The following is a 12,577-nucleotide window of genomic DNA, read 5'->3' on the forward strand; positions in this document are numbered from 1 at the left end:
ATACTAGACTGAATACAATAGACTGCTTTGTCCATGATTACTAATGTCATCTGTGTAAGGAATACAACATGGCAGGGTGTGTAGTAAAAAAAATAAATCAACAGCCAGCCTAGAGTGTTGTATTCAACTTCTAATGCAGCAGTTTGTCAATGATTTCATTTCTTTATCCATTAAAGTCGAGCCACATGAATCACAGTAGGAACCAGAAACCCAGATCATTTCCTTCAGGATATGAGGATGTAATCCTTGAGCATTTCAGATATGCTAGTTATGGACTGGACCTGGGTTTTTGCTCATATCTCCCCTGTGAGCCTTACTGTCATTCATTTAAGAGAGACGATGAAGCCAGAAGGGCTGGATATTACCCTAGAGGCCATTTTAAATGGCATACACCAGGAGACTGCACTGTGCGGCTGCAACTAAGCTGTGTCGCCTTGCAGGTCTTTGAGAAAGCAGGATCTCTTAATTTAAATCGTTTCCCTTTACTTCTTTTGAGCAATTTAATAGAATTATCGATAGGTCTAGAGATTTAATTGCACTCTTAGTAAATTCTTAATATTAAACTTGCATTAGGTTTATAATGCATATTTAGCATATTATATGTGTATGACTGAATATTGCAATTTTTCTCCTTACTGCATATTCTGTTCTTTTGATAGTGACAGTATTTTCCTCGCTGTGTTTTAGACAATGTATGCAAATACATTTAAGGCTCTCATCAGTGACTGATCCAGGGTACACCCTCTCCTGCTGTGCTCAGACTTATACACAGGACAATGTTATCATCCATTAAACGCAAGGCCATATAATGTCCACAGGTTCAATTATTCAAGATGCTGAGTGCTTATATGACATCATCATTTGTGGTTGAGTTATTGGCACTCAAAGAACAAAAGAAATTATCTACAGGAACAGATAAGAAGGAAAGTTTGAGGATCGTCTTTTCCTTTCTTTCTTTTTTTTTTCATTTTTATCATGGTGTTAATTACTAAGTACAAGGATGTGTTTAGTTTCAAAGCCCCACAGTTTGAACATTCTACTGTAGGTGTTGTAGTACAATAGTCAGGTTAATGGAATGGAGCATGGAACAGATGTTTATACCAAATGATGGTTAATGAAAAGACTAAAGCTTTCTGTTTTCTTCTAAAAGGTTTCTCATTAGTTCTGGGAACCTGGGAAGTCATGGAAGGCTGTGAAAAATTATAGACAAATGTGGCTGTTAATGGCAGTCGTTTAGATTGAAATGTTTGAGTTCTTATGCAAATGTCAACCTTAACACGGAAAATGAAGCTGTGAGAGTGGACGGAAAAAATGCTGAATTGGACACATATTTAACTGATTTCTTTTTTAAAGCAATAAGATTATTTATGAATCAAATATGAGAGATGCTCTCATGAAAAAAAGACACTAAAATAAACACATATTTTACATAGATAAACATCGTTGTTCTTCACAGGGTTTTACGTTGTATTTGATTAAATTGAATATTTTTAAACTTCTAAAATTATTTAATGCACCACATAATATAAGGCTGATAATAAACAGAAGTTATTAAAGTATAATTAATGCAATTGTGAAAAAGTTGATACTGTAATCATTATAAGAGGGATTTTATTAAAAATATATGGAAGGAGTCTCCAGTGTCAATGCCGTGTCCTGGTTAATAAGTTTTCTGCCTTTGGGCAAGAGACTTTCTATTTCTCAGTAATGTGATTTATCTTATTAAAACAGCTATTAGGGGAAGGATGGTCTATTGCTAAGTGATGAAAAGAACATCTCTACAACATTAATAGTAACAAGAAACAGATAAAAAAGCACAATGTGCTACATCATGTGTGTGATTAATAAATTGAAAATGATCATCAATGGCAAACTACTGTGGCATTATAGAAGTATAGAAGATCAGTCCTGAAGAGCTTAGCAGTGGAGCAGTATTATCCAAAAATAATTGATATTTCATTGTCAATGATAGAAGCATTCTGCATTAGCCAGTAAACATGCCCTCAGAAATCTTCCAAGAAGAACAGAAGGGGAAATACTGTGGTAGTTTTGACCGAGAAGAACTTACTGAGACTCAGATAGAACAGACTGGGGTTAGTTTGTCTTGTAATTCACACATTATTTTGGTGCTTATAGTTCCTTTAGTAATCTATGTCTTGCATAATGTGTGCATAACATTGTCCGGCATGTCCACTTTCTGCATTTCAGATCTGCGAGCAGCCATGACGAAGTCATATGAATTCAACTGGCAGAAGCGCGTCCCTGGTTTTCTACAGGAAGGTGCTGTGTTTGACAGATTCGATGAGGTAACCTAGCATGTCCTTCTTTATAGTCACGCACTCAGAGCACTAACTGTCTTTCTTTATTTTTGATAATGCAGATAAAATGAACACTTAAATTTCAAAAGTGAAAAGTTTGTCTAGACGCCTGATCACTTGATTACTGTCTTGATTACTGATTTTTTGTGCGTATGAGACAAATCACTGCAGATTTTGTTGAATCTCAAACCATTTCCTAGTTACTGCATTGCTCATTTGCACTCAGGGGCATTAAAAGCTTCAGTGATTTCCAGACACGCGGCACACATCTCCAGAGATAAGAGCCTCCCGTGTTCCCCTCCCACGGCCTTTCTTCATTTCCCCAGCTAACTCAATCAGACCACTTAAACAGGCTGAAATGGGATTGGGCGTTGTACTGCACTACCCCAAGGACAAGAGTAACATAAACATCCAAAAATCAGATACTCATCTTCAGAGCAGAAGATTCCAGCTCAGCCAGAGAGGAGCATAATATGTGAATTTCTTATTTAGACTCAACAGGATGATTACATCTTTTGCTGGATGAAGTAAAAATGTGTTTATTTCCATCTGAGCCAGCGTGGCATCAAGCAGAACTGATGTTTCACCTCAGAAGCATGTTTAGTATTAAAACTGTCATTAACCCTGTGCAGTACTTCACACGCACACACACACACACACACACACACACACACACACACACACACACACACACACACACACACACACACGCACCGCCTGCCAGGTCTTGCACTCTGGAGACTAGCAGAATATCCTCCCACCCTGTTCTGCACACACATATCAGACACCAATCATTTCCAGGTGGATAATTACATGCCGAGTTAAATAGCACCTTGAGCTGACACAAACTGGAGTCTGCTTTGCTGGATGGCAACAGCATCGCACAGCATAGCTCAGTCCTATATCTCAAAATAAATGAAATCTCTGAAATGTAAGAGAATAATAAAAGCTGCGTCTCATTAACAGAATTGCCCTGCAGGGTATGAGTCTTTTGATTAACATCGCAGATGCCTAGCCTAGGAATGAGGATGTAAATAAGACCAGGATCTTGTGGAGAACAGTTACTGTTCATCCTGTTCCCACGGGGCAGCAGACGGTGGAGCTCTGGAGCCGGCCACCATCTTGGCTCCGGCTGCTGCCTTAAAGGGCATTCGCAGCGTGGTCATTATCCTTGCTCATCGGTGTCCACTTGCTTTAATGACACTCGAGTTTATTAGCATGTAGGTCATTAATATTTTCAAGTGATCATTGTGTGTTATACTCAGGGACAATTTATCAGCAAAAGGAAATGAGTTCACCTAGACAAATGACACACTAAGAAGTCGGGTGGCCTAGTGTCCTAGAGCAGTGAGGATTAACAGAAGCCGGTTGACAGAGGCACAGATTCTCTAAAGTGCCTCAGCAGTGAAGAAGAGCATGTAAACATGGCATCTGGATTCATTTTCTCCACAGACTTCTCCTGGCACCGGCTCATCTAATTTATTTTCATCTGGAGGAGTATTCTGGAGTGTGGGCGGCGGGCTATCCACTTTTTTTTTTCTCTGGACCAAGAATTATAGATTCCTTTTCCTTTTACTGTCCTTTCTCTTTCACTGAGGAAATGAAGCACTCACATCCATAATCTCCAAAAGCCATCCTTACTCAATACCGCTGTGTGTTCAGATCCATCACTCTCTCTTCTCCCTCTGGGGAATCCCATGCAGAAATGACAGCATGAGATGTTCACAGTAATCTCTCTCAACTCATTTAGACCCCGTCTATCTGTGCAGTCCCCAAAGCCATCTTCTTTTGTAAAGCTTTGTCACTTCTCCCCTTCCTGGTGAAGAAATAAACTTCAAGCTGGTAAAATCTTTGCAACACTAAACAAACTGCAAATTTGTTATTTTGTATGTATTATATGATCTCTGATGATTAGGCTTGATCTTGATGTAATGTGCTCTTAAACCTATACTCTTATATTATGCTGTGCATTAAACAGCTTCATTTTTTTCAAGCGTGAATCTAAAATCTGTAATACGAGCAGAGCAGTCAGGTGAATAATTATCAGCAGCCTGACAATATGAGAAATATCTAACCTTTACTTGAAGTAAATATATTTTACAAAAATAAGAACATTCATTGACAATGTTATCAAAATCGGATAAAGCGGTAGAAAATGAATGAATGAATGAATGTTATCAAAATCATGTGTCAATTATTGGCACTGCTAGAAATTTGTATGAACAAATTGTAGCCTATTTCTGTTTTTTTTTATTAAAGTTAACCAATGTGTTGAGGTGGAACAGGGGACAGAATTTCCATAGTCCTTTACCAACTTGGGAAGATCAGAGAATACAAATGAAACAAGACAAATGAATATCGATCGTAGAGTGTACAGTATATCCAGGAATGACTATAAACAATGTAGACAGATACAATAGTAGGGCAAAGCATCTAGAGGTGTTATAAACCCACCTTGAAGAGGACACTACTGTATTTTGTCCACAAATAGAGACAGACTTTTTTTTTATTTTTTTAACTGTATTGCAGTTGGAAATTTATGGAAGGTGGTGGCATTTTATCACTTAAAGAAAGCCATCCTTTTTCTTCATCAGCTAACACACACACAAGGTTTTTGTTAAGAGACTACTAGAAATCTGACTGGCACTAGCTTGTATAGTCAAATCCAGAGTAAAATGGTTTAATAAGCACAGAATCTGGCTTCATAAAGGGCTATCCCAAGATATCCCACTCTACTGAACTAAAGAAGAAAGTGTTTAAGAAATAATCCCAGGATTTAAAAGGTTTGTGTAATGTGTATTGAGGTGTGATCTCAGATTCCTTGGTCTATATTCTATAATCTCATCAGGAATCTTATAGGTACCACATGGGGTGGAGTACATAATCTTTTCCAATAGTATACTAATTTGGGATTTGACTGCACATGGTAACATCCAGGGCTAACTTACAATTCTTGACTATCATATTTCTTTACAGAGATGTAATAAAAATGATAGTCTTTGACTCAGTAACTTGAAATAAGTCAATAATATTGTAAGTGTAGACTCGAATAAATATACTGTAGCTAATCAACATTTGGCATTGGTATTTAAAAGAATGTATTACATCATTCAAACAAAATGACCAATCAAAACAAGGACCTATAGATCAGGTAGAACATTATGAATCATTTACAAGTGTAAAGTACATTTCTACTTTGACCACACTTGAAAACAAGCTTAGTGTTTTGTTATGTCTGAGCCCCAAACTAGAAAAAAGCACTGGATTTGAGTCTAAGCATATTTGCATGTGTAGCACAGCTTTTAAATAGGAATCCATTCATCAACTCAGCCAAAGTGAAATCAAATGCGACCCATTTCTGCAGCTCCACAGCCAACTGTCCTCATGCCACTAGAATAAGCAGCTAGCTATACTGTCTGTAAATAGAACCAGTACCGAACACCACCACCTCATAGCCTGAGCATGTGGGTACTGTGGGTAGTGTTCATATTTCATGTCACTTGACTCTTGACTGCTGATGAAAACTGATGTTAAACCCTGGCTAGTGTTTTCAGGGGAACTCCCACTGGCTTGACTTCACCCTGGGTTCTGTTCAGTGCGGTCAATGACACGGCCTTCATCATTCATACATACATCGTGTAGCCGAGTAGCTCTGCCAGAGATGCCTTCCTCAGTGGAAATCAATCCAAAGACATAACAGAGAATCCAGAGTGTTATGTTTTGAGGACCACTTCCCATGCAATGAACAAGGAATCTCTCTTTCTCCTTCTCTCTCTCTCTCTCTCTCTCTCTCTCTCTCTCTCTCTCTCTCTCTCTCTCTCTCTCTCTCTCTCTCTTTTGCTCTCTCGCTCTCTATCCCTCTCTCTGGTGGCACTTCACGCTCCAAACTATTCTGCTCCTCAATTCTTAGACCCCGTATCACACATCTCTGCTCTGTTGCCATGCTACTGTCCCTAATGTAATAGCGAGCTTTCTTCCAGCTACAAATAGCATTAGGACTTCAAGGTGACCCTGATAGTCTTCCACAAATAAATAAATAACATGAAGAGTGTTTGGCTAAACAACTGGAATTGAGTCATTTGTGCTGATTGTATTTAAGGGCAGTCTTTTGTTTCAGGGGAACTTCAGATGTAAAGTAGGGTTACAACTAGGTCCAATAAAGCAGCGTTTCCCAAACAATTTTGTAGCAAGGATCCATGTGTTAGAACAATCTTCTCAAATACATCTCTGCTTGTGATCTTTAGCATTTTATTCATGAAAACATTCAGATTAAACAAACAGATGCTATTGTTTTTAATTCTGACCATTTTTTAACCAACAAGACCACAAATCAGTTGGAAAGTGTAGTAATCTTTATTTAACACAGTCATATTCATAGGTTTTATAATGTTTAGTTAATAATGTTTGTTTGGTTCATGTTCATTATCAGGTGAGGGAATATGATTTGGGAGAATGATGTTAATTCCTCCAGTATCTTACATTACAGCTGTTCTGGTTGCCAGTGGTGTCCCAACATCTGAGTTGGAAATTAACATCTGTGGGTTCTACTAGTGGTTCTATTCATGTCCAATTTAGTCCATATCTGGTTTTGTATGTTTGAAGAAAAGAAAAAAAAGACACACAAAAAATCATATTACAGTTATGTTGGCGATACATATAAAAATATTCAAATTAAATGTAGTAGGGTATTCAAATAAAAAGTCAATTAAGGGTACACACATTTACAGGTATTAGCACTTCCTGTTGTTTTTCACCATGACAGGGTGATTAAAAAGAGCTGGCATTCGATTACATAATCCTTGTGAACCATATTACTAAAGAACTTTCATTTACATCCATGTTCCTTTAACATTTAGACCAGTATGTTCACCACTAGCTATAAATGAACTTCTTAAGTGTTTTAGAAGGCAGAAGGTGTGAGTTTTTTCCACCAAATCTGTGCTACTGTACACGTCAGTATTATCTTCAGATGTGTACTGTATGTGTCATGTAAAAAAGATGTGCCTGAATGGACCGTGGGGTATTAAAACAAGTTCTGTTCCATAGGATCCCTTTGTGTTCGAATCCGGTTGCCTTTTCAAAGTCGATGAATTTGGATTCTTTCTCACATGGAAAAGTGATGGCAAGGTACAAGCTTTTTTATTATTGTTTAAATAATGCATTCTTTGCATGCAACATTCAGGCCCTCTGATTATTATTAAAGGATAATTTATATGAACCATATGCCATTCAGATCTGTTTAACTTCACATGTTGTTTAGAAATACCATTATACAATGCTAAGAGCACAATATATGATCTGTTACTGAACAGCTGGCAGGACAATTAGAGTCTGAGCTGTAATCCATGTTAATGTGTAACAGGACGATGCTCATCGCAAATCCAGTTTGAACTGTACAGTAGATTCTCATCATTTGCCTGCTCTCTCTCTCTCTCTCTCTCTCTCTCTCTCTCTCTCTCTCTCTCTCTCTCTCTCTCTCTCTCTCTCTCTATCTCTCTCTCTCTCTCTCTCTCTCTCTTTTTCTTTTTGTAGGAGGGTCAAGTCCTAGAATGTTCCCTCATAAACAGTGTCCGTAATGGAGCAGTGCCAAAGGTGAGTCTAAAAAGAAGTTATTTCATATGGACCTGCCCTGAAGAGTTTATCTCAGCCATAGAAAAAGGCTTTAGAAGCAATAGAGGATAGGACATGTTTCTCTGGAGGTTCTCTGGAAGAAGTTGAGAACCCTGAAGGTAGCAAAAAGAGCCTTCACCTGTTGATTTTATAGGAAAGTGTTAATACTATAATGTATCAGTACTTCCACTGCAGAGCAGAGATACATCTCTAGCTGCATCATGTCCTGGACATCAACCAGAATTATTACAGTATTTTTATTCTACTTTTCAAGAATTGTGAAGATAAAAGTTTAGTATTTTTTCTGCAGACAGTAAACAGGACCATCTCTGTTCGAAAGAAATGTTGTTTTGGCACTCCCAGCTAATGTTATCACCCATCAGTGATCCTCTGATCTCCTCTGAGCTGAGCAAATATTGACCTATCCGAGAGATTGGCCCTTCCTGTTTCTCTCTGGCATTTGACCTTTTTTTTTTTGATTAATGGAAAGCTCAGCTGTACAAAAGAGAAGTAAAATCAGATGCATACATACCGTAGAAACCGTTAAACGATGTTTGTGTGTCAGCGCGAGTGTGTGTGCGTGTATGTGGGCGTCTGTTGACTTGCAAATATAGACCAGGACGTGGCATGTGTCATGCTTGCAGAGAGGGATGTGTTCTGTTTTACTATCATCTGTCCATTGTTGGGTGACATGTTGTGTCTGGATGCAGCAGCTCATAAACAGCAGAACAAAGACAGATCAGGAGCTATTGTCTGGCATTGGACATGACTTCACTGTGCAGCATGTCTCTATTGTAGTCCGAAGTAGATTACATGTTTATGAAACTCTATTATTTTGCTAATTCGCACGCAAGCATTACAGAATTAGTGGAGCACTGGAGTCGAGTTTTTGACTCACAGTCGTAGGCGCTTCAGCCTTTGTTTCTTACACGGTTTTCAGTTTTTGAATATATTATTACATGAATTTGATACAAATGTTATCGCTGTTCTAGCCAAAAACACAGAGGCAACACAATGGCTCAGGTTACACGACACTATTAATTCAACAAACAAGCGTCACAGCAGATTTGTTCTGTTGACTTAGTACAATGACTCAACACTTGGTTTTATGTGCTGTTAAAATGTCAATTTAAAGTAAGTGCTAATGTTTAACTAACAGTGCAGCTTTCTTCATGTTAGGGTTTTATTAGGGACAATAACCTGAATGAGGCAGGTATGATAATGGTTATAATTATTACATTTTCTTTAGTAAGTTCTATTAGATCTATAAGAAAATAGAATATATCAGAATAATGAGATATTCTGATATATTAGAAGCTTAGATTCCTCCACATATGTAATAGAAATAAGAAATAGGGAACTCCGTCACATTAGTTCATTTAAGAACATAAAGATAAGGATTTTTTTTTAACATAAAGATATTTTTCATATAACAGGAGTTAAAAACACAAGCAAACAAAAAGCACACAACTTTCTTACTCATTTATTTAGTAACTTATTTTTTGATAACTTGCAGTTTGATAACATGCTTACTGATTCACATTCTCACTAAATTATTTACTTTCTCCTTTATTTATTCACTTGCTTACTCACTCATTTGTAATAAAGATAAAAGTAATAAAATCAGCTCTTACCATTAAGAATAGCTAAATTAATTCACAGAAATACATTTGTCACAAAATCGCAGTCAAATAACTATTTACACACTACTTGTGTTTTATTATCAATCATTATATTAAATCATTATATTATATTATCCCCCAGTGTTTATTCAGTTAAAACAACCATAAATCTTTGCATAAGTAATTACCAGTGGCAAGTTATCGGAGAAATAAATGCTAGAGAAGGGTAATATGGTCAGGCGTAATAAAAATAGAGAACTCCAGTGGGGTGAGTTTTAATAAGGTCATAACACGTTCATTTCACACTTTTATTTTAGGAGAGATGTGTAATAACCTAAGGGCACAGTGGTGAGAGAGTGTCCATGTATGTGGCTATAACTGAACTGGGTTTGGTGCGTGTGTGTGTGTGTGTGTGTGTGTGTGTGTGTGTTTGTGTGTGTGTGTGTGTGTGTTTGTGTGTGTGTGTGTGTGTGTTTGCTTGTGTGTGTTTGTGTTTGTGTGGTATGTGTGCGTGTGTGTGTTTGTGTGTGTGTGTGTGTGTGTGTGTGTGTGTGGTGTGTATGTTTGCGTGCGTGTGTGTGTGCGTGTGTGTTTGTGTGTGTGTGTGTGTGTGTGTGTGTGTGTGTGTGTGTGTGTGTGTGTGTGTGTGTGTGTATGTTTGCGTGTGTGTGTGCATGTGTGTGTGTGTGTGTGTGTGTGTGTGTGTGTGTGTGTGTGTGCTTGTGTATGTGTGTGCTCAGGACCCAAAGATTGCTGCGTCTCTGGAGGCAGCAGGGAGGAGCGAGGCCGATCTGGAAGGCTGCGTCATCTGTGTGTGCAGTGGCCCCGACCTGGTCAACCTCAGCTTCATGTACATGGTGGCTGACAGCGCTGACACTGCCAAGGTAACCGTTATCACAGGATATTGCTATGGAAATCTGAGCTTTAACTAGCACAGTGTGTAAACACAGGTTGATTTAACACCAGCGTGTTAGATGAAGCAGTATTGCAACAGAAAGTTATTAACTTTGACCAAAACATCAACTGCTAGAATAAAGGCAGTTATAGCTTATATAACCTGGGCAATTATAATAAAGAAAAGTACAAAAGGTTTTCATACCCTTAGTACAAAATAATGACATTTCTCTGTTTCTCTACGGTTCCCCCTTGGTTCTTCAGTCTAGGTAAAATGTTGCTTCTTGTTGCATGTGTGATATAAATAACTTTATTAAATAAACTTTAATAAGCCAAATGTTTGCGTTTTAAATCCTCACCTCCTCTGTTATATTGTCTGAACTTTTGAATGCTATCAGTAGTAGTTTGCGCTCTCAATAGCTCCTGGTTTTTGTACTACTTGTGTCAGATTGCTTGTCCAACCTTTGTCCATAAGATGCCAGGATACCAAATCAGAGCCCAGAGCTTTGACATCTTATTTAATAAAAAATATATATGTTGGATGCTAATAAAAATACTAAACCTATTTAGTAAGCTTAGGGATTCTAAAAAAAAGTACAGAAATGGATTTGTTTAACACAAACAGCAGTTTATGGTGCTTTTAACAGGACTGATGGACTGCACAGATAATCCAATTTTGAATCAGGTTAGCCCCTGGAGGAGCCCTTTACACACTCACGTACACACACACACACACACACACACACACACACACACACACAAACATGCACACACAAACCCTGCAGCTGGTCACAATACCACTGCAAACAGCATGAAAAAAGGCTCTGAATTCCTGTGTGTGTTAGTGTGTGTGTGTGTGTGTGTGTGTGTAGGAGAAGCCCTGCTCTTACACTGACAGGCCTGGCTCAGAGCCACAGGCATCCTCAGAGAACAGGCTTCACCAGTAAAGCTTGCAGTCAGTGTAACACACACGGGAAATCTTTCTGTGTACAATCTCCCCAATATACTGATCACACTGATACCAGTCTCGGGCTGAGCTTGGGGCGCGGTTCCATCTGGTGGCTGCTGGGAGGAGAGAGAGAGTGAGAGAGAGAGAGAGAGAGAGAGAGAGAGAGAGAGAGAGAGAGAGAGAGAGAGAGAGAGAGAGAGAGAGAGAGCAGATTGGCAGATATCATTCATTAAGCCAGACCTGCACAAATACATGCTGACAGAGTGATGGCTGTATTGTTGATTGTCAGTTATTTTGTAAAGTGTGCCACATGATTGTGGTTTGTTCCATCATGAGAGGATTTTAATAGAACTGCAAAAAAAAAAACAGTCCTGGGGTCATAAACAGCATTTTATCCTTCAGCTGGCTTCATAAATAATGCAGTGAAGTTCAACTTGTTTTCATTCATTTTGGTGCAGTTGTAATAGCAAGTGAGTAAGTGCTGTTCAGTATTGTGAATTATGTCATACTAACATTTGAAGCACTATTATTTGGAAATGTGAACACATTTTAACTACATCAACATTTGTTTCAAGTGGCTTATAAAAGAGCGTGGTAGCTATTGGGCTCCGCCAGAGGCAGGAACCTTTGTTCAAGAACTTTCTGCCGTCCTTCACACAGCCAAAGGCGCTGCCTACTCGAGCCTTCTGTAAACACTAATGCCAGTCACTTGGTCTTAGTTCATTTTAGTTCATTTTCTTTGTAGTGTTTGCTTTTTCTTTCTTTCTTTCTTTCTTTAGCTCCCACTAAGCAGCACTTACGTCACTCACGGTTGCCATCCTGTGTAATACACTGCTTCTGTTTGCTTGCTTGATTACAGAAATGGATGGACGGGCTGAAATCAGTCATTCACAACTTCAAAGCAAACAACGTGTGTCCAATGACTTGCCTTAAGAAGCAGTAAGTAGGAACTCAGCAATAAACACACACAAAGCACTCAGGATTTTTACCAACCTAAATACACAGCTTTCAGTGGGATTTGCGAATCCATAAGTCCCTTTCCAATAATCCGGAAATCAATATATGGAAGAGATGTATCATTTGGATGCAGAGAAATAGCAAAGTAATCAGGATATTATTCACAAAGAAAAAGCAGTTAGTCTTGGCGTTGGAGTCAACAACAGAAAGCACCATTCACACAATAT

At 38.4% G+C, this 12,577-nt stretch overlaps 1 protein-coding gene across 6 annotated transcripts in view; it reads left to right on the forward strand.

Moving 5' to 3' along the window:
* The window catches only part of LOC113644350 (1-phosphatidylinositol 4,5-bisphosphate phosphodiesterase beta-4), a 62,024-nt gene that overhangs the window by 17,541 nt on the left and 31,906 nt on the right, over positions 1-12,577 (forward strand). For all 6 annotated transcript variants that reach the window (XM_027149098.2, XM_027149095.2, XM_027149094.2 and 3 more), the window contains 5 exons: positions 2,209-2,306; positions 7,365-7,445; positions 7,851-7,910; positions 10,291-10,434; positions 12,253-12,332. In XM_027149098.2, coding sequence (XP_027004899.1) covers positions 2,223-2,306; positions 7,365-7,445; positions 7,851-7,910; positions 10,291-10,434; positions 12,253-12,332 — 449 coding nt within the window. In that variant the 5' untranslated portion in view covers positions 2,209-2,222. The remainder of the gene's footprint in view (positions 1-2,208; positions 2,307-7,364; positions 7,446-7,850; positions 7,911-10,290; positions 10,435-12,252; positions 12,333-12,577) is intronic.

Source organism: Tachysurus fulvidraco, chromosome 16, assembly GCF_022655615.1.
Source record: "Tachysurus fulvidraco isolate hzauxx_2018 chromosome 16, HZAU_PFXX_2.0, whole genome shotgun sequence".
Lineage (NCBI taxonomy): Eukaryota > Metazoa > Chordata > Actinopteri > Siluriformes > Bagridae > Tachysurus > Tachysurus fulvidraco.